Source organism: Chlorocebus sabaeus, chromosome 9 (assembly GCF_047675955.1).
Source record: "Chlorocebus sabaeus isolate Y175 chromosome 9, mChlSab1.0.hap1, whole genome shotgun sequence".
In the NCBI taxonomy this organism is placed as follows: domain Eukaryota; kingdom Metazoa; phylum Chordata; class Mammalia; order Primates; family Cercopithecidae; genus Chlorocebus; species Chlorocebus sabaeus.
In genome coordinates this window covers 117,081,817-117,104,385 of record NC_132912.1, presented here as the reverse complement: position 1 = coordinate 117,104,385, position 22,569 = coordinate 117,081,817, and the positions used below count along the sequence as shown (strand labels likewise).

General features: G+C 46.1%; 1 protein-coding gene across 4 annotated transcripts in view; it reads left to right on the top strand.

The window, feature by feature from the left end:
• AFAP1L2 (actin filament associated protein 1 like 2) overlaps nucleotides 1-22,569 on the top strand; it is a 108,391-nt gene that overhangs the window by 4,559 nt on the left and 81,263 nt on the right. For 3 of the 4 annotated variants that reach the window (XM_007964141.3, XM_007964146.3, XM_007964145.3), the window contains exon 2: nucleotides 1,264-1,317. The exons of the other annotated variant lie outside the window; for it this stretch is intronic. In XM_007964141.3, the coding sequence (XP_007962332.3) occupies nucleotides 1,264-1,317 (54 nt within the window). The remainder of the gene's footprint in view (nucleotides 1-1,263; nucleotides 1,318-22,569) is intronic. 4 annotated transcript variants of the gene reach the window in all.

Below are 22,569 nucleotides of genomic sequence, written 5' to 3'. Positions count from 1 at the left end.
TTAATAACGGGAAATGTTTCTTTAAAGGCTTCTGTCATTCAGGGAAGAGAGACTTCCCCCACACCGAGGGAGGATGGCTTGTTCTGTTCAGAGCCCTGGCTGAGACATGAAGGCAGTCATGGTGCAATGAAGAAGGTAGCGGCTCAGGAACCTGGAGATCCACGGGCTTCATTTCCTTGGGCAAACTGCTGAGCTCTCCAGGCCTCAGTTTCCCCATCTGGAAAACAACCTCCAGTGTTCGCAGTGTTCCTCTATCTGACTTTCCAATGGCTCTTCGATGCTAGTTGTTCTGTGGTCACTGAGGAATCTTTGGAGAGAGGATGTGTCTTAGGGAGGAGAGGGAAATGAGGGAGGGAATGTGGGTGGGTAGCCCAGCAAAGGTCAGTTTAGGATTGTGATTCTTATAAATAAAACCAATTTCCTGTTGAGAGCTGGAGAGTAGCAGACTTAGTGGGAAAGAGAATGCTGTAGGCCATGTGAGGAATCCTTTTCTCAAGGACTTTTGTGTGACCGTGTCTCCAAAGATTGTTCATTGAGCCCAGAGCTACCCTCTGCAACACGGAGCATTATTCACTCCCATTTGAGAGACAGACCTACTGAGGCCTACAGAGATTAAGCAACAGTCCAGACAGTCAGAAATAGGATATAATATCCCTGAGAACTGAGTCTCTAAAGGGTAGAATTCCTTTTCAAGGATTTATTTAGGAAAGAAGTGCTCAAAGCAATTTCAGATTCATTCCTTATCAGTGTCCCTTCAGCCAGGAAGGGACTAGCTGCTCAGTTAAACTCTCCTCAATCTTCAGGACCTAGCCCACGTGTTCCTTCACCCAGGAAGCTTCCCCTGACTCCCGATGTGTACCCTCATTACTCTTGGGATAGCCTCATTAATGCCTAGCACATCGCAGGTATGCAACAAATATTTGTGGAATTAGTGTCACTTTTGTCTAATAATTGTACATGTCTATGTTTGTTTCCCTGCCAGGCTGAACTCCTTCAAGACAGGGACTTTGTCTTTCCTATGTCCCTCTCCAACCCCTGGCACACTGCCAGCTGCATAGTAGGTGTCTGGGACATGATTGGGGAATGGGGAAATTCCAGGCAAAGAGATCACATATTCTCCCATGCTCTAGCTCTGGAGAACAGACCTGGTTCACAAAAAGAAATGAAGCAAAATCCCAAAGGCAAATTCCAGAAATGGAGATGAAGGCCCACAGTGGCCACCTTTGGCTTTCCCGACTTGAGCCTTATTTCTGTCTGTTCCAGCACAGGGGTGTTGCTGTCTGGTGGTACAGAGAAGGATCCGGCAGGTTTCTGCATGTGAGTATGAGCCTGTCTGTGCCCTCTGCAGCAGCTCGTCTGGCCTCCAGGGCTCCCGAGGGCGCAGACCTGGCTCTGCCCATGCTCTGGGTGGATGGTTGAGGGAGATCATGGAGCTGGGCGCCGGCCTGGGCACTCAGGGGCTCGGAGTTCTAATCTGACTTTTGCCACTAACTTGCTATGCGACCTTGGGCAAGTCAATTAATCTTTCTGAGCCTTGTTTCCTCATCTGTGTGAGTGAGGATAATGATTACTAATCTACCTTGCAGGCCACTTGGTGGAATAACTTGTAAGAGCTATTGGTAAAGACCTTGAGAAAGAGAATGTTAAATTAATGCAGGGGAGCAGATACCCTGAAACCTCTGGCGTGTGGTTCTGATCCCACCAGTCCCCACCTTTGCACAGTTCATTGGGCTCTGCCCACTGTGTGCTTTTCCCTGCTGTTAGGAGATACAAGTCAGGGCTTCTCAGCCTCTAGGCACCCTAGCTTCTCAGAGATAGCATCTGTGTATTCTTCATGTCAGTGGAGAAAGAGGCGAGGAATTGCTCCTTCCTTATGTGCAGAGCTACATCCTAGCCCTGCCTGACTTTTCTCTGATGTCTCAGTAAGTCCATATAGGAGAGACCCTTACATTCAAATAGTAGCTTTGAGCCCTTTCCTAATTTTCTATCACTTGACTCTCATATTCTCCCCAGTTAGTTTCAAAAAACAAACTAACCACAAACAGCATTGAGCGGGGAGAAGGGAGAATGTGTAGAAAAACAGGAGGAGCCTGCCTCCCCCTGGACGCATTGCACTGGACTGATGCAAAAACACAGTGAGGCCAGGGACCATGGATCTCACATCTCTCAGGGGAGTCTGGTGTTAGGGAGGAGTGGGAAGAGGCAGCCATGCCCAGAGAAGCCCTATTCTGCTGTTTTCTAAGCAGATCCCTGAGTTCTCTTCTCACTTCCTGGAGCTCCTCCCAGGACTTCAAAGGCAGATACAGTCCTGGTGAACTGTGGTGAGCTTGTATGGAAACTCAGCCCCAGCACACCGCAAATCAGCCTTCTGCTGGAGATTAAACCAAGAGAGGCTAGCCAGCTGTTAGCACAGAGACAGCAACCACTGTGCAACAGGAGGAATCCAAGCTGGGTGAATGTACAGTCCTACCCTTGGAGGTGGTTTTCCCAGATTGAATGACGAGCCTTCCCAGCTTGCTTGGGACTTTCCTAGTTTTACCACTGAAAGTCTGGTGTCCCAGGAAACCCCGCAGTCCTGGGCCAACTGAGATGGTGAGTTGCCCTATTACCGGACCTAAGCTTTAGTAAAAGCTTCTGAATCAAGAGTTTGATTTCTCCATAGCAAAGATGAGCTAGAGCCAATTATTTTGTCTCTTTGACAAGAAAGTGAAAGTCCAAAGCTTAAAAACTGGCAGATCGTAACTTACCACTGGTGATACACACCAGTATGCTAAGTGAAAGAAGCATACTGCTTTTCAAGATTCAAAAGCTTACACACTGAATGATTCTATTTATATGACTTTCTGGAAACGGCGAAACTATACGTAAATAGATCAGTAGTTGCCAGGACTGGGACTAGGGGAAGGCGTGAGCTACAAAGGGCATGAGGAAAATTTTTGGAATGATAGAGATGTTCAATATCTTTATTTTGGTAGTGGTTACACAGTCATACAGACTCGTCACAATTCAGAACTGTGTAGTTAACAGTGTAGTTAACAGGGTTTTTTTTTTTTTTCTGTGTGTAAATGAACCTCAATAAAGCTGACTTTTAAAAACACTCTAGCAGTTGTGATGCTGTGGTATAAGATGAAGGCTCAAGGTCAAGGTTGGTTATCCTGGGTTGTAATTAGCAACCGAGTCTTGGTGTGGGTGTGTCTGCAATGGTTCTGGAGGTGTATACAGCAGAAAAGGGTGAGAAATTTGGTACAAAACCAAAAGGCCAAGGGCTCATGCCTGATGACATCCTAAATGCCAGAGACTTTTTCATTAGGCACAATCAGTGTTATAGTAGAAGCTCTCCCTTTGTTTAGAGAAAAGGCAAAAGCAGCTCCCCTAAAGGCCAGGCAGCCAACAAGCCCAGGAGGAACCATGGAATATAAGAGCATTAGACTCAGGTTCCCACCCTGGGAACTCGGCTGCTATCCACACATGGATCTAATGTACTGACTTTGGCAGCCTGTCTGCAAGTCTTTTTTTATTTTTCCACCAATAAAGTTATTGTATTAGAATTGAGTACTCAAGTCTGCAGGATAATTATTTCCTGGTTGACTTTTTGTTTTTGGCAGTCCTGCTTGTCTATGCTAGCTAGAATTGATTTTGAGGGGAAGAACCCATGATTTATCGAATTAACATACCTAGTCGCATTTGATGTAAGGAATTAGTCCTCTTATTTCTAGACAGTGAGAAGCCTTTTGATGCAAGGGCAGAATTACCAGTCATCTCTGTACCAGGCCAGCAGACAGGATGTAGAAGTCCCCAAGAAGGAAGAAGTATCACTCTGGTGATCCTAATGGAATCTTAAGATCTTGGTGGTTTCCTTTTTATTTATTTATTTGTTTTTATCAAAGCCCATGTTGAATTTGCCTGTTTTTCAGGTGAATTTTATCTCGCTCTGTACCCTGGGGAGCTGGGTCTGTGTCTGCATCTCTATTAAGCACAGCCTGTTGGAAGGTTGTGGAACTTCCATCCGTGAGGACCTCATGGGCTGAGGTCACGTTCAACCATGAATTACACAGGAGAATTTCACACATGCAACTCTTTTAAATCACAAACACATCAAAACCACTAGTCACTCACAAAGGCAGGTCTCTTCCACCTGTTCCAGGGTGTTCTGGAAGAATTACAGACTCATAGCCAGTGCAATCCTTAGTTCTAATTGTCTTAGCTTTGTTAGGGGAAAGCACTGATGTTTAGAGAGGCAAGAAGTGTTTTTTGTGCATATTTGAAGTGAAATTTCCTTGATGCAGGGTCAAGCCTCGTTTGTGGCTAGTCTACCTAAGAAGGATCGGGTTTGGGGCAGCCCCAAGGCCCACATCTGGTTTGAGTGCAAGGGAGAAGCTGGGAGCTTATGAGTGGGAGATTCCAGATGCTTCCTTCCCTGGGCTGCACACCTCTGCCACAGTCTCCCCTGGGCTGCCTGGGCACACTGGCATCTGTTTGGGTTTGGGGGACTGTCTTAGCCTTCTTGTTAGCCCAACAAGTGGGAATCCTGCCATTTCCTTCCATCCTCCACCCCCCGTTTTTTCTCCCCCAGTTTTTATACAACAGGATTTATTCATGTCCACTGTATTCAAGTCCCCAGATGGGGGGAGGAAAAAAGATTGTGTTGAATGAGCTTATTGTTTGGAGGTTTCACTGACTTCTTTTATTTAATACCCACAGTCCTAGAACATATTGAGCTGATTTACTAAAATTCAAATGTGGTCCTTTTGGAAGGAACTGCTAGGGTGCTTCGTGTCCCCGGAATCAGAGCTGGGACCTACTGGGTGGCAAGTTTGCTTGGGCCATCTTCATGGCCCTGGGTCTCCTTGGAGGCAAATACTCTGTTACTATCCTAGACTCCTTATCAGCTCACAATGGTCAACACTCTACCACCTTTGCATTGTCAGGACTTTTGCAGCACTCGATTCTAGCACATTCTTTGAATAAAGATGAGCACCAACATTAGGTACTACAGTTAACAGAAGCCCCCTGTGGCTTCTGCTTGGCAGTTTCCTGCACACTTAGGGAGAATAAAGGATGGTGAAGTGGCACCTACTGCTTGAATACCCAGTGCAGGGCAGCTGGTCCTTGACTGACATGGCAGAGTTGGATCACATGTCTGGCGTGTTTTAGAGATGGGGTCCCTACCATTGATGTTACCGGAATTGTGACTGAGGATCATGGTGTGCATGGTGGTCAAGCACAGTTTCTGTATGGCTGTGACACAGTTGTGCTGTGACAATTCCAGATGTCTTGCTCCAGGTACTTGAGCTGGGTGAGACTCATGTCTCCCAGGAGTCGGTGGAAGCTTGTCTCTGGTTCAAGTTAGTAATATCCCAGATGTTCTGAAAGTAGCCTGGGGCAAAGCAGGAAGGGTGGATCTCAAAACCACATGCACAGGTGTGAGTTATGGGTGCTTCAGGACGCCTCTTGGATGCACAGGCTCACACTGGCTCCTGTACCTGCATCTCTTGCTCCCTCCCTCCCTCTCCTCTCTTCTTCTCCTCTCTTCTTTTGTTCCCCTCTTGACTTTCTCCTGCTTTTTCACTCTGTTTCTTTCTACCACTTCCATTCAGTCTCCAGGTCTCCTGGGTCTTGAGTTCAAAGAAGGGATTCCCACTGAGAACCTGAGGCCAAAAAGACACAGAGGAGAGTCAGACCCTCCCACTCTCTCCTGGTTCCCAGGCCTCTGGTGGTCTCAGGCTCTCATTTCAAATAGCCATGGCTTGAATTCCAGGCTTCCCCCAGGAGGGGCTGGTGACCTCAGAGGCAGGGTGGGGAAACTGGGGCTTATTCTCAGTATCTTACTCCCTCCTAGAAGTGCAGGTCTCAATGGAATTTGTTCACTGTGGCCCCTGCTGCTTCCTCAAGCCCTAAAAGGTGTCACTTCTCATGGCCTGCTGCAAAAAATGGCACCTTCCCCAATCCTCCCATCCAGTGCTACTTGCTAACCCTGGGACTTGGCCCGTGGTCGCCCCCAGCAGGTTAGTGTCACAGTGATTAGGGTACCAGGAAAGGGCAGACTTACTCTCTTTCTATGGGTCCTTAAACAGTGCTGTGACTCGCTGACCACCAAGGGGTGGAGTCAAAATCCCCACACTGTGAGGGGCTCCTCCCACTGCCATCCCAGGTCCCCTGGAACTGAGTATCAGAGGAGGGACTGGTGTCTGCCCAGGGGGAGCATGAGAAAGTGTCCATTGTTTGGATAAAAGTTCCAAGCATGAAGGCTCACCATTGACTAAAATAATTTTTTCCATTGACCTCCTGGCTTCTCAGCGGGCAAGCGCCCATCTCCCGCCCATGTGAAGCTGGTTTGGTGGATGTAATTGTAAACAGCTCTGGCAGGGAGCAAATCTCCAAGAGTTACGGGATTCAGGTGCCGCTCCCAACTCACCACGCACTGGTTCCCTCGAGAGCGGAAAGGCTGTTTTGTTCTCAGAGGGAGAATTCAGGCTGTTGCTTTTGAGATCAGATCCTTCCAAAGCCTGACTCACTCTCCCATTCCACCCCCAACTTCCCTCCCTGCCCCCAGCCTCCAGGTCTCTATTCACGATGAAAAAGGTTTTAGGGATTCTAATTCATGCATGAAGCCCTTAGCGTGTGGGATTTTGCTTTTCTGACCCAGAGGTAAGAGTGTGGATCACTGAGTGCTCTCAGGTATGCAGGGAGCCACCAGCATGTGTATTGTTGAGGGTAAGAGCAAATCAGCAGCCCACATCCCCTGTGTGAGAACAGGGGCTCACCAATCAGGGCAACAGTGTGGGCTCAGGTCAGTGTCAGCCTTGTTTCTTGGCTACAGCCTCACCCCTGGCGCATGTCATGGCAGTGTGGGAGTGAAAGCCTCTTGTGCTAAGCAGGAAGCCTCAGGAGAGTGTCGGTGGCTTTGGGGCACTTAGTTACCTCCCTCTGCTTAGCAATAGAGTTGGGAATCATCTCAGAGCAGAAGTGATCCCAAGATTGTGTTGGAAAATGCCTTTGGTAGGTTCAAAGGATATGGGGTGCTCCTATCTTGGGGCCTGCCTGCTTCCTTGTCTCCTTGCAGCCTTGAGCATTTACTTTCCGGGTATCAGGTATGATCGGGGCACATGCGTATTGAGGGAAAGGAGGTGTGGGATGACAATCAGCGCCTTTTTCTTAAAATTTCCTAAAGCTATTTACCTGATGTCCTCAAAGCATAAGACTTGTCCTACAAGATTTATTTTCCTGCCAAGGGAAGGTCGAGGTAGCTTGGAAGAGAGAAAGTGAGAGTGCAGAGGACCTTGTTCTGTTGGGATGGACAGACTTCAGTTCCTTGCAGGCCTGCTCTGTGCTTTCAGGCTTGGCTGCCACGTGTCTGTGCATATAGATTTCTTCTCTGGTTGGAGAACATAATAAAGGTGGTTACATAGCTTGCAGCAAATATTTTCCCCAAATGGCTTTTTAAAAAATTATCGTAATGAGTGTGAAAATGGTTTAGATTTAGGAGGAAACAGCTGACTGGCAGCATTCCTGGTGAGTTCCTGGGTAAGATTCTGCGGTGTCACTAATGACTTTATTCGGTGTATTTCTGACACAAGCACCCTTGAGAGCTGGGGAATTTTGTGGCTGAGAACTGAGGTGAAGGAGGGAAAGTCCTAATTTCATTCAGGACAATCCAGACCTGTCTAGCGGATATCTCTTATCCACCTTGATAGTTTAACTTGGATGCACACAAACCCTTTTTCTTTCTTTTTCCCTTTCTTTCTTTCAACAGGATCTTGCTCTGTCACCCAGGCTGGAGTATAGTGGTACTATCATCGCTTACTGCAGTCTCAAATTCCTGAGCTCAAACCATCCTCTGACTCAGCCTCCCGAGTAGCTGGGACTTACAGGTGCACACTACTACACCTGGCTATTTTTCATTTTTTCGTAGAGGTGGGGTCTTACTATGTTGTCAAGGCTGGTCTTGAACTCCTGGCTTCAAGCGATCCTCCTGCCTCAGCCTCCCAAAGTGCTAGGATTACAAGTGTGAGCCACTGTGCTTTTCTTTCTAGGATTCTGTCTATGGGTTTCTCTGAGACTTCAATACATTGCTATCCTAGCTAAGATAAGCCTAGATTTCCTGAGACCCCTGAACCAGGACCTGTACTTGAGTGCAGGCAGCATCTAGGGCAGCTCACCAGTGGCTGCAGGGAGAGTAAGGAGGTGTGCTATTCCTTGCACTGCTCTGGAGAAAGCCTAAGCCACTTCTGTACCTGGCTCCTTCCTATTTTTCCAGCCTCTGCAGCCATTCTTCACTTGGCTCTGTGCCACAGTCATACTGGGCTCCTTGTAGCTCCCTAACTTGGGCTTTTCCATGTGCTGGTCCATTGGTTTAAAAGGCCTTCCCTTCAGGGCTGCTTGGGAAGCATATTTGTCAAGGCTCACTGGGCATTGACACCTTGACCCTGGCCCCCACTGGATCCCTTAACCCTCACCTCATCTTGCACAACCCTCATGGCCATGGTCGTTGTGTCTGTGTTATGGTTAATGGAAGTCTATATTTTTAGTAGGCTATACGCTCCTTAAGGGCCGAGGACAGTATTCTTGGTGTTCACAGCACTAATCTCATGTGTCGTATATTGTGAGTAGTCAAGAAACACTGATTGGTTGGGCCCAGTGACTCATGCCTGTAATCCCAGCACTTTGGGAGGCTGAGGCAGGTAGATCACCTGAGGTCAGGAATTCGAGCCCAGTCTGGCCAACATGGTGAAATGCCATCTCTACTAAAAACACAAAAATTAGCCAGACATGGTGGCGGATAGCTGTAATCCCAGCTACTTTGGAGGCTGAGGCAGGAGAATCGCTTGAATCCAGGAGGTAGAGGTTGCAGTGAACCGAGATCTCACTACTGCACTCCAGCCTGGGTAACAGAAAGAGACTCTGTCTCAAAAAAAAAAAAAAGAAAGAAAGAAAGAAAAGAAAAAAACGAAACAGCAACTGAATGAGAAATGTTTGCTGTCCTCAGGTTTTCTTAGAGTTGGATTACATCAAAGTTAAGGGCTCTGTTCACTGAGTGACATCCTGGACAAAATTAATAGGCAGCTGGCAGAAAGGAGAGAGAGATTTACAATGTTTAAAAGCTGTTCTATTAACATTTAGGATATACAAGGAACTCCTGCAAATCAACCAGAAAAAGGCAGGAATCTACATGGAAAAGACAGTGAATCAAGGGTATGAACAGGAGTTTACAGGTCAAGGAAGCTGCCAAAAGGCTAATAAGCATCTGAAGAAGTGCCTGGGCTCCTTCAGTCATCAGAGGCAAGTCAACCAAAACCACCACCTAGTAGACTGGCACAAATGAGAACGTGGCACGAAGCCACACTTTCCCAGGGACACTGGGTTCAACCATTTTCATGTAGAGCTGAGGGAGTATAGGCTAGTGCAGCCAGTCTGGAAGGTAGACTTTTTTTTTTTTTTTTTTTTTTTTTTGAGATGAAGTTTCACTCTTGTTGCCCAGGCTGGAGTGCAGTGGCATGATCTTGGGTCACTGCAACCTCTGCCTCCCAGGTTCAAGCGATTCTCCTGCCTCAGCCTCCTGAGTAGCTGGGATTACAGGTGCATGCCACCATGCCTGGCTAATTTTTGTATCTTTAGTAGAGACGGGGTTTCACCATGTTGGTCAGGCTGGTCTTGAACTCCTGACCTCGTGATCTGCCTGCCTCAGCCTCCCAAAGTGCTGGGATTACAGGTGTGAGCCACCACGCCCGGCTGACTTTTCTTAATTGCATTGAAGATGCACTTACTATACAATCTAGCAATTCCCAAAAAAATGTCTGCATGGGCCCATTAGGGGGCAGGGTCAAGGATGATCTCTGCAGCATTATTTGTCATGGTAGAGAATGGGAAGCAGTCTAGCTGTCACTTGGGAGAGGGAACAGGTAAACTGATAGATGCACGTCTTAGAGAATTATGCAGCAATAGAAGCAATGGCTGAGATGTACATCCAACAGCATAGATGAATCTTTAATACACAGTGCTCATGGAAAGGTAGGAAGCAGAATAGGATGGTTGACGATAGTATTTACAGTCATTAAAAATTCATGAAGCAATCCACATTAAGCAAAACACATACAAACGAAAAGGTGCATATTAGGAAGGTCATTGTTGTTGCAGGAGGAGAATGGGGTTTGGGGAAGAAAGGGAAATTGCATGCATTTGCTTGTAGCCTATTGTCGATACCAGAAGCCTACATACAATTTTGACTTGGAGCAGAATTTGACATAGTGAGAATAATACCAGAAGCTCAAGTGATGTGCTGTGGAAGGATGGGGAGGAGACTCTCCACCACCCCTCACCCTATGGAGGAGTCATGGTAAGGCCATTTTCCTTCATATTAATTTCTGGACTGTCCAAGTTCTCATGAAGCTGGCTGTGATAACAGACTATCCCTACGTTTGACTCTAAAGCTTGCCTTTGACTGTCAGGGCTGCAGTGGTGGTTAGCAGTCCACCATTGTCACAGAGGAGGGGAGATGCATGAATAAGCCTGGGGTGGTAGGGTTGGCTTTTTCGTAGCTGTGTATTTTTTTTCAGTCGCCTCCAGCCATTCTGAGTGCCTGAGCTCTTAGTCATCCTTGGGTTCACATCGCTAAGTACAGGTCATGGCTGACAGCCAGCGTCCAAATGTTTATCACGCTGAGTAAAATGCAGTGGAATTAGATTTTTCTAGTACCTGATTGACTGGACACAAGATCACTAGACTCTGAGCTAGGGGGTTCATTTTGCTCTTCTCCACTCAGGAGATTCACTCAAAATCAGTGTATCCAAGCATGACACATTCCCTCTCCCCGCTTTCCACCCTGGGATTGATCGAATCTGGACAGAGTTGGCCCCTGATCTTTTTTTGTTCCATCATCTCTATTTCTACTTGAAATAATAGTTGCTTTCTTTTTTTAAATCCTTTTTTGAGATTCAAAGGTCCATGTGGACCAGATGACCAGGGTCCCTGTTTGCCTGGCATTGTGTCCTGCCTGGGCCCCAAAGGCAGGACCTGGTGCTGCCTGGGGTCTCGCAAGTGTGGGCAGGAGAAGAGCTAACCCTTTTGGATGTGGGCTCCGGGTGTGGGCGGCAACTCCAATTGCATTTAAAGCCAGTAACTAAAGCTTAAGTCTTCCAGAACATAGAAATAACCCCTGGGGTTGGCTCTGGTGGTGTCACTGTTTTCCCAGCATTCTTTCTCATGCCCTGGATGTTGCTTATTGATGCCTCTTCCTTCTAGCTGTTCTTCATCCAACTTGTCCATCCTTTACTGACAGTGTTCAGTTTCTGCCCATGTCTCTGAACCTGCATTTCCAATTTTTTGGGTCCCTTGGAATATTGATATCTTAAGTGAGGGGACAATAGAAATCTTCATTTCTGTTTTCTCAAGCTCAGGTATCAGCCCCAGGGTCTTTTCCAGTTCAAAGGATGTGTGATTTTATAACGAACGTGGTATGTCCTTAATTGGCCCCTTTAAATGGGAAAATATCCAGGTATTCGGACAATCGACATTCTCAGAGCTTTACTTTGTGCCAGTGTCTCAGTGCAGAGGTAAGCCCGACGCGGTACTAATGAGTTCCCTGTCCTGATGGGGCTTGTGTTCCAGTGGAGGAAAGCAGACCACAAACATGCAAGCACCATTCTACAACAGGTTAATTTCAGAGAGTAATGAGTCACGTGAAGAAAGAAAGCAGGATGTTGTGGGAGTAACTTGGTGATGGTGGGGGGTGGTGTCCAACATTAGCCTGGGGGTCATGGAGAGTCTCCCTAGGGAGGTGACGTTTAGGTTGAGACCTCAGGGAAGAGGAAGAGCCTGCTCTGGGGAGAACCATCAGAGTTTTGCAAAGCATGGAGGCTGGTAAACCCCCTGCAGTCCCAGGACTGAGGCCCACATGGCCTAAGCACGAGTTGCAACTCTAGAAGGACATCTGCCTGGGACCATGCTGTTGCTGGGTGTGCTTTGCTTGGTCACTCCCTGGCTGTTGATTCCTTAGCCTGGCCAGAAGAGCCTGCTGGGTCTAAGGAACCCCTGGGCCTCCTGGCAGCTGCTCTGGAGCAGGTGCAGTTCCGGCTGCTGCCTGGGTAGGGCAGGGCTGCTTGGGACACATTCATCTCCCCTCTCCTAACTTCTAGCACCATCTCTGACAGGAAGAGTCCCCACCTGTCAGCCCTGATTCTCTTCATCTTCCCTGCTTTGCAGCTGCTGCTGCCTTGTTGATATTAAGCAGGGCATCATGATCAAGAGCAGTTATTAAAAATAAGAATTAAGGCCAGTACCTTTTTTTTTTTTTAAGAGACGGGGTCTTGCTCTGTTGCCCAGTCTGGAGTGCAGTGGTACCATCATAGCTCACTGCAGCCTTGACCTCCTGGGCTCAAGCGATCCTCCCACCTCGACTTCTTGAGTTGGGACTATAGGTGCATGCCACCATGCCCAGGTCCTTTTCCTTTTTATTTCACAATACGTCCCATCGTTTCCCCCATTTCCCCTCACAAATGTCCCATTGAAGGTGTCAGAAGTCCTACGATAGACGTTTTCTCCGTGAGGTTACCGAGGGCCTGGGACCTTAACTTACCTGTCTCACAGCAACGGACTGGGAAGCTGTTACTACCAGATGGTGGGTTTCAGACTCTCAGCCGAGTGTGGGTCTGGCTGCCCATATCTGGTAGTGACCATGCTCCCTGGCTTCTGATTCCTTCCTTGGACATTTTCTACTCGTCGTCTCAGTGAATCCTCAGGGACTCCTGAGAGGGGGTGGTGAGAACCTGAACTATTTAACTCCCACCCTCCGCCAGGTACCTGTAGCCTCCCTGGAGTGGCTGAACACCTGGAAGGGTTCCAATAAGAAAAGTATTTTAGAATCTTTCACTGACATTCTTGGCATCGCTTTGCTCAGGGAGATGTCCCCTGGAATGCTGGAACTTGTTTGCCTGAGCTAGGCTGAGTTAAGAATGTTAATCAAAGGCTTCCCAAGGCTTTTCTGTCAGACACTTTCATTTTATTACAGGCTGGCAGAATCACAATGGGGTGTGGGGGCAGGGAGGTGGGCATCCAGCGGTAAATGTCATTATCCTGATTCTGAGCATGGAAGACATTGAGGCTGGACACTGAGGCCAGAGGCAACCCCAGCAAAAGCCCACGGCCAACCTGGCAGCATCCAAACCCAGCTCTATCTGACTCTCCGGCACATTCTACTGCCTGGTCTAGCTTGATCAAGCTGGACATGACCTCCGTCCTCAGATGGCTTCGACCCTGAGCTGCAGCCATGTTTGGATCTGATGTTAACTGGGGCGTCAGGTCCTCCAGCTGCAGTCAAGCCATCTTGGTGCATTCCTTTAGGATGGGGAGGAGGGTGCCTCAGCATCACTCACAGCTGAGCCTGGGACTCTGTGGCTATCTCTGGAGAGATCGCTGGCCTGATGAGAGAGCCTCTCCTAAAATGGGGCTGCCCTGTGTGTCTGGCTTCTAGCCCTCTTGTCTCCATGTCCTGTCCCTGCTGGTCCAGCCAGGACTTTGTTCATGCTGTTCATCATGCCAGGGACCTGCTCCCATCCTTTCACCTTCCACATCACACCCACCTTCACCCCCTGCTGCCTCCTCCTGGAAGCCCGCCCTGGTTGATCACCTCTGGCCCCTGCTGCCTATACTCCATATGGGGCCCATTCAGTGCTTCATGCCCCTGGCCTATGTGGGTCTCTGTTCCTGGGGTCTCTGTTTTACAGCTCCTAAAATGTGCTGCAGAGTGTTTGGCACCCAGGTGGGCATCTGCTTTGTTCCTGATCATTCCCAGGAGGTTCTGTTGAGTTTCCCATCTGTCCCTCTCAACCAGGCCTGGAGCCTTTGGAAGTCCCCACTGAGTGTGTGGGCCCTGCACTGCTGTGGGCAAGTGGAGGATCACGGGAGGTGAGGCATGGTCCCTGACCACAGGGCACAGCCCCCAGCAGGCAGTGGGCTAGACTGTGGCTGTACCTCTCTCTAGAAGTAGGTGTTTAACCCGTGCTGCTGGACTCCCCATGGGCCTTACGTGCTATGTGATTAGTGGGATGGCCCTGGACTCTGGCTTGGCAGAGGAAGGTGAGTATTTTTTCTTTTTCTTAAAATTTGGAAGGAAAAATAAGTGAGGTTGTTCTCACTCGAAAAATAAATCTCACCCCAGGCAACGTTCAGCCACACGCCATTCGGGCCCAACAGCTGTCTCTCATTTGTTGGCAAATGTTCCCGGTGATGAATGTCCTCCATCCACGCTCACAGCGGCCCTCAATGGAGGCTTTGGACAAGTGTGGGGGGAACAATGGCCCTTCTCAGAGAGCCTGCAGCAGACGCTCCAGTGAAGTTGGTTCATCGCTTGGAGTGGGGTGGGGACCACAGACAAGATGCCATTGATGAAGCAAGGAAGGCCAAGCAGCCGTGGAGAGGGTGCAGCTGAAGATAGAGGCAGAGGCAAGGATGGGATTCATGGCTGCCAAGAAAGGTCCTGAATAATCAGAGTGAATGATGGTGCCTCTCACGTACTGTCTTCTGGAAGCTTCCTTATGGGATGATGGTTCCTCCTCTTGACATATGTGTAAATGCAGTTGTCACTGGATCATGGGGTTTGAGAGGGTTCAGTCCTTTTAGGGCAGACCATGTGGTTGCATCCATTGTCATTGAATGGACAAGGGCGCTGGGGCCAAGGGAGAAGCGCTAGGGGCAGGACCAGAAGGCGGGTCCTGCTTCATTCTTTCTGTGATGAGGTTGGAGGTGGGAGGGGAAGACTGAGAAGAAGAGAAGATGGACTGAGGATTCAGGAAGAGAGAAGGAGAGCCTCTGTCAGCCTCCAGGCTACGCGTCGGCAATCCCCACCTCCAGCAAGCTCTGTTTCCATTTCCCTCCCTGGTTATGTCTCCCCCAACTTTCCAGGGCAAAGAGAAAGGGTCAGATTTCCAAGTCGGTGGGACCCAATGGGGTAAACCTAGTTTTCCTTTCTCCTCTTCTTTTTGTTGTTTTTGGTTTTTCAGATGGAGTTATTTTAAATAATTTAAAATAGCATACACAACAGCTACACATTTCAAATTGCTATTTCACTCTGTAAGGAGTTCAGTGTAATAATTTTACAGCTATATTTTTATGGCAAAGTCTTACATGCTTATTATAAAATATGCATATGTGGCAGAAATTTGTGACATAGAATATGAAAATCCCTAGAATTCCACCCTCCATGATAATATCTGTCAGGGATGTGTTACACTCTCCAGATCTTTTTCTTCTCTCTGCAATAATAAAAAAGCCCCTTTCCTCTCTATTTTTTCCTCCTTCCCTCCCTTCACCCTCCCTTTGTTCCCTCCCTTCCATCTTTCCTTCCCTTCCTCCTTTTCCTTCTCTCCTGTCCCTGTTTTTTGCCCGCTCCTTCTTTCCAACCCCTATGGTAAAAAGTTCTAAAAAGCAACAGAGCACAGCAAAAAGGAAACCCCTCAGAGCCAGGTTCATTCACCTGCCCTTGCGAGAGGCAAACACTGCCCCAGATTTTTATGTATCTTTCAAAACATTGTCCACATATAAGCAGCCATGTATGTACAACATTTTTTCTTTTTCTTTCCCCCAAACAGAGCATACCACTGTTGATCTTTTTTTTATCCTCTTTCATGGCTATATAATAATTTATGTATTTATGGAGTACATGTGAGTGTTTATTACATACATAGAAAGCGTAATGATCCAGTCAGGGCATTTGGGGTATCCATCACCTGAAGTGTTTATAATTTTTATGTGTTGGTATCCTTTGAAATCCTTTCTTCTAGTTACTTTGAAATATACATAATATTGCCAGGCGCGGTGGCTCATGCCTGTAATCCCAGCACTTTGGGAGGCCAAGGTGAGCGGATCACCTGAGGTCAGGAGTTTGAGTCCAGCCTGACCAACATGGAGAAACCCCATCTCTACTAAAAATACAAAAGTAGCCAGGTGTGGTGGCACATGCCTATAATCCCAGCTACTCGGGAGGCTGAGGCAGCAGAATAGCGTCAACCCAGGAGGCGGAGGTTACAGTGAGCCGAGATTGTGCCATTGCACTCCAGCCTGGGCAACAAGAGTGAAACTCGGTCTCAAAAAAAAAAAAAAAAAAAAAGAAAAAAGAAAAAGAAAAGAAGTATACATAACATCATTGCTAAATTTAGTCACCCTAGAGTGCTATCAAACATTAGAACTTATTTCTTCTCTTAATGTATGTCTGTACTCATTAGCCAGCTTCTCTTTGTCCTTAGCCCGCCTCTCTTCGTCCTTCCTGTTCTTCTACCCACCTTCCCGGTCCCTGGTATCTGTCACTCTATTCTCTATGTCCATGTGATCAACTTTTTAGCTCTCACATAGAAGTGAGGGTGGACCTTCTTCCTTAAGTCAAGGCTGTATCTTGAGCTCATTCCTGATAGATATGCTGCTGTGTTCTTTGTACTTCTGCTCTGTCCTTCCTTTATATGGCGATCACCAGTTCATGTAATCATTGGGCGTTTATGTTTTCCCCCAGTCCTTTGCTATGACAAACAACGTGACCATGAATTGCCTTGCATGTAGGTTATTTCAGACACATGAAAAATATCTGCAGCATAAAATCTCAGAGTAGAATTGCTGGATTGAAGGACACGTGTGCTTACAATTTGCAAAGATGTTACCAAATTGCTTTCTGGAGAGGCTTGTCCTTTTTCACTGTCATCAGCAAAGTGTGTTTGTTTCCCTAAACCTTCATCAGCAAAATGGTATCAAACTCAGTCATCTTTGCCCCAGAGAAGGGGCAAAGCTATCTCTTTATAGGATCTCTTCCTGATAATTTACACTTCTTTTTTTATGGGTGAAATGGCACATCTTTCCATATGTTTAAGAGCTGTGTCTGTGTGTGTGAGTGTGTGTGTGTGTGTGTGTGTGTACGCTGTTTTCATACGCATTATCCTTTTTCGTTGTTGTTGGATTGTAGGTCTTTTAATTTTTTAGGAGCTTTTTGTGTGTGAAGGAAATTAACCCTTTGGGTATGAGTTGCAAAGATTTCTCCAGTTTCTTATCTTTTGACTTGTTTTATATTTATTTTTCTGAAATAGGATTTTTAAAAAATTATTTTGTGGTCAAATTTATTTCCTTTTATGGCTCTGGGTTTTGCTTATACTTAGAAAGTCTTTTCCTAGAATTATACATAAAAAATCTCCTGTGTTTTGTGTTTTTAAAAAATAGCTTTATTGAGGTATTATTCACGTACCATACAATTCACCCATTTAAAGTGTACAATTCGATGGCTTTTGGTATATTCACGGACATGGGCAACCGTCATCACAGTTAATTTCAGAACATTTTCGTCATCTCAAAAAGAAACCTTGTACCAATCCCAGCACTTTGGGAGGCCGAGATGGGCAGATCACGAGGTCAGGAGATCGAGACCATCCTGGCTAACACGGTGAAACCCCGTCTCTACTAAAAAATACAAAAAACTAGCCGGGCGAGGTGGCGGGCGCCTGTAGTCCCAGCTACTCAGGAGGCTGAGGCAGGAGAATGGTGTGAACCCGGGAGGTGGAGCTTGCAGTGAGCTGAGATCCGGCTACTGCACCTCCAGCCTGGGCGACAGTGCCAGACTCCGTCTCAAAAAAAAAAAAAAAAAAAAAAAAAAGAAACCTTATACCTTTTAGTGATCACCCCTTCATCCTTACATCCTCCGCTCTCATCCCCATCCCTAAACAACTACTAATTTACTTTCTATTCCTACAGATTTCCCGATTCTGAACTTTCTTTTGAATGGAATCATATACTATGTAGACTCTTGTGACGGACTTCTTTGACTTGGCATAATGTTTTCAAGGTTCAATCCACGTTGAAGCCTGTATCGGTATTTCATTGCTTTTCATGGCTTAATAATATTCTGTTGTATGACTATAACACCTCTTGTTTATCCATTCATCCACTGATGGAAATTCAGGTTGTTTCCACTTTTTGGCTGTTATGAATCATGCTACTATGCTGCTGTAACCATTCGTGTACAAGTTTTTGAATGGACATATGCTTTCATTTTTCTTGTGTGTGAGATACACACACATGCATATTAATACACACACACCTAAGAGTGAAATTGTTGGGTCATGTGGCAATTTATGTTTCATCATTTGGGAAATTGACAGACTATTTTCTAAAGCAGCTGCACCATTTTACGTACCCACTAGCTTTGTTCTCTGCTGTACTTTTGTAATCTTATATTTCATGTTTAAAACTTTTGAACCATCTAAAATTCTTCCTAATGTATGATACAAGGGTCCAAATTTGTATTTTTCCAGATGGCTACCCCATTGTAGTAACAATGTTTTTTGATTATCTTTCCTTCTCAATGTGTTTATTATAAATGAGATCACTGTCCACATTAGGGTCTATTCTGTATAATCTAATCTTTTCCATTGATCTCTCTGCCCATTTGTGTGCTGTGGATGTACTGCTTTAATTATTGTAGCTTTGTGATATGTTCCCTCACTCTTACTTTTTAGAAACCCACTCATCATAAGCATTTATTAGGCCTTTATATGTAGTGCAGGAATAGAGACTGTGTAAATCAAACCGAACATTGTTCCTGCTGCCTAGAAGCTGGTAATGAATAAAAGCTAGTTCTGCTTCCATGCACTCTGACAAATGCATTATATAAATTGCCCTATTTAATCCTTACAAGTCTATGAGGGAAGGTGGAGTTTTTCATTCCTAGTATAAATACAAGGAAACTGAGGCTTTGAGACAAATCTGGAGACAGAAACCTACAGTATTGCCTTTCAAAAAGCAACTGCCTCAGGTGTTCTTGGGCACCTTGTCAAGAGAGGAACAGTCCAGGGAAGTGTCGTAGAAAATTCCATTTAATGTGTTTACTGGAGCCGTTGGCTTTCTCATGGTAGAAGGACTACGGTGAGTGAGTCTTGTTAGGAGAGCCCCACGTCTTGGAATGAAAGCCTCTTGGACATAAATATGGTCATCACTCAGTGCTGAATTGCCATTGAGAACCTAGATAGTAAGGAAGTGGGGGTTTGACTTTGGCTATATTCTCTTCTCAGATTGTGTAACTCAAGATCCCTGGCAGGGATGGATTTTGAGGTTCCCCTGCCCCCGCTGCCTCAGAAAGGGATAGCAAAAGTATTTGCCACATAAAACATACAAAGCCGCATAAAGTCCCAACCAATGAAATCATCATCTCTTTCCAGGCAGACCCAGTCTTTGACCTTGGCCAACTTCCACTCTATGGGGAGTTGTAAGGCAAGGAAACTGATTCACTCAAGGAAAAGACCTGCTTAACTTTCACATCCTCAGACTTCATCAAACATTTGGGGTTTGGGGGTTACGGGATTAGGACAACATCATGTGACTGCCCTGGAAGTGTTCACGTGTAAGAATGTGGGGTAAACCCATGCCGAACATAAAACCTTAAAAGGATTTTGCCTGGAACTAGCAATAAACATGCAATCCAACTTGTCTTAATATTTCAAAACTTCCTCTAAAGGAAAAAAATGTTCATCTGTCTGTCTTCTTCCTCTCTCTCTCTATCATTCCTCAAGATCATTTGTTTTATGGGATGCATTTTTCCAAAGTTTTAACTATTCCATCTGGTGGTGGGTGACTCATTCTTTACTATTTTTTTAATCATGGGAAAATAGTATATTTAGTCCAGGTCAGTGTGACCTGGTTTTGAAGATCCCAATTTTGCTGACTTTGTTTTAGACATCACTGTGGTGGAGGAGCTGGGTAGGTAGTCACTTCTCTATCTGGTGCATAGCCTGGAAGAGGGCAGGTGCTTTCTTGTAGTTGACAGGTCTGGGGCTCTCTGGTCCAGATTCCCTCAGTGATGGCCAGTGATGACCAGGTTATTCCTTTTTTGTTTTTTGAGACAGAGTCTCGCTCTGTCGCCCAGGCTGGAGTGCAGTGGTGCGATCTCGGCTCACTGCAACCTCTGTCTCCGGGGCTCAACCGATTCTTATGCCTCAGCCTCCCGAGTAGCTGGGATTACAGGCACCCAGCACCACACCTGGCTAATTTTTTGTATTTTTAGTAGGACGGGGTTTCACCATATTGGCCACATTGGTTTTGAACTCCTGACCTCAGGTGATCTGCTTGCCTCGGCCTCCCAAAATACTGGGATTGCAGGCATGAGCCTCCGTGCCTGTTATCATGGGAAAATAGTATATTTAGTCCAGGTCAGTGTGACCTGGTTTTGAAGATCCCAATTTTGCTGACTTTGTCCTAGACATCACTGTGGTGAAGGAGCTGGGTAGGTAGTCACTTTTATATCTGGTGCATGGCCTGGAACAAGCTTGTTTCTCCATGGGTTCTTTCTGGAAACTTCTTGGACTGTCTGGGGGAGCTGGAAGATGGGGGGCCATTGCTTTTCCTCCTCTAGGCTGTTTACTTGGCTTTGGTATTTTGGGGGGCAGCTAATTTAATTTCAGTCACTATCTTAGATTTAGAGGTGCACTGGAAGATTTAATTTCAGTCACTATCTTAGATTTAGAGGTGCACTGGAAATCTGGAAGAAGTGAGATACCACTGCAGAAGGAGCAAGACTCCATTGCTTGAGGGAGACAGACCATTTCTCACGTAGAAATTATAGTCCATTGTACTAGAAGACATTCATTTCTGTTCTCAATCTCCTGGCCTCTGAGGATATAATGAGGACAATGACAATATTTTAAACATTTGCCCATGGAAAGTGTATCAACTCATCCTGGAAGGGGCTCTGATTTTGGTGTGTCTTTCACCTTTTCTGGATTCCATCCAGGCAATGACAAGTGCGTCAACTGGAAAGAGTTTATAGAATCATAAGGTATAGGTATAAGCTTCAGTAGGATGACACAGCTTTGCCCTTGATTGAAAATTCCCAGTCAATTTCTTGTGTCAATACAGAACTAATGCTTATTTTAGAAACATGCTTGGCATTGAAGCAGGAAAGAATTGTAAGTAGCTGTCTTGAGAATTCCGTGAATAAGGTAAAAAAGAATCCTTCAAGTTCTTGCAAGCAGAGCAATCCATTTGCAGGTGGCAGAACACCTGGTGATTGGTACCCTCATTCTGAAGGTCCTTTCCCTTAACATGGGTTCTGTTTTTGCTGTGGCAGCCCTCCTTGCCTGGGAGGCTTTATGGCAAATAGAGACATAGCCTATTGTAGGGGTGGCACCAGTGAAGACCCAGAAAAACCATGATACAGTTTCTTGGGAAGTATTACTGAGAAGTGTAGAAAGCATATTTGAGCTCTCTGCAGAATCCCTCAGACACATGGAGGACTTCAGTCTCCCTTGGAAATGGAACCACCTATGTGAATCTCTCTTCTTAAGCCTCTCAGGCCAACAGGTCCTCCTTCTTCTGTGCTGCTCAGCACTTGGTTCACAGGTATCTTGCTGAGTTGAAATTTAGGTATTTGAGGGAAGAAATGCATCTTGGTCATTTTTGTATCTTGTAGTATGACAGCTCAATAAATAATTATTGAATAAACCCCATCATCACACTGGGGAAATCGAATAACCACTCTATACCATTGACTGCTATTTTGCCAAGACCTTGGTTCCGTAAGCAACATTGACCACTGATGCCTAAGTTATACTCCCTTGATTAAGTACATATGGCATATGGTACAGTGTCTATGATACAGCAATCAGTCAACAAATGTTTGTGTCCTTCCCATCCACCACCCTACCACATCTTGGGTACAGTGGTGACTACTTTCCAAGAAGCACCTCACTGTCCTTGATCAGACTTGACCCAGAGTCATCTAGTTTACAAATCATGCTTTGAGCCACATTTGATTCTTGCCTTGGAACTGGCCTCTCTGAAGGGTCTTAGAGGCAGAATATCTCTGCTAGGCTTTCCAGATACTCTGGTAAAACATTCCTTCTGCTACACTTGTGTGATAACTCTTTATTTGCTAGGTAAGATGGAGTTCATAGTATCTCATATGTGGTTGTTGAGAAGTGTTCTTTGACTTTGGAAGTCTGGGACTAGGAAGGAGAGGGGTGAATGTGAATTAGTAAACCATGGACCAGAGGAGATATTTCACATGTATTATGACCTTGTCTTGTATAATGCCCCCAGTGATATTTGAAAACACCAAGTTGAGTGCCCTTCACCTTCCCTGTGTTGGGTCAGCAGGTGAGGGATATACCAATCCCAGTCTCCTGGGGTCTCTACTCCGTCTTGCTCCTATCCCTCCTAGCTCATGGCTCTGTGGGTGGTGACTTCTAGGGAGGCCCAAAAGCTCCAGTGGTTTCTCAGTCTCTAGCTAATTCCACTTGGGTGGTCTATTATTCTTCCCATGTTTCTCTATTCTTAAGGCTTCAGTATTTCTATCCCTTGGATAGTGTTGAAATTGTGAGTGTTTTTAACTGAGTGTTGACAGTTCTGGATGTAACAAGTTCAGCAACTGCATTATGAGGGTCTGAATTGGCAGTGTTGTTTTAGCCCCTGTGATCATTTCAAAACGCTCTTCCTTGTGGCTTTTGAGTTTGGTAATTGCTGGAATTCTCCTCAAAGGGGAGCAGTGATTGTAGATTCTTTTGAGTTAGGTAATTGCTGGAATTCTCCTCCAATGGGAGCAGTGATTCTTCT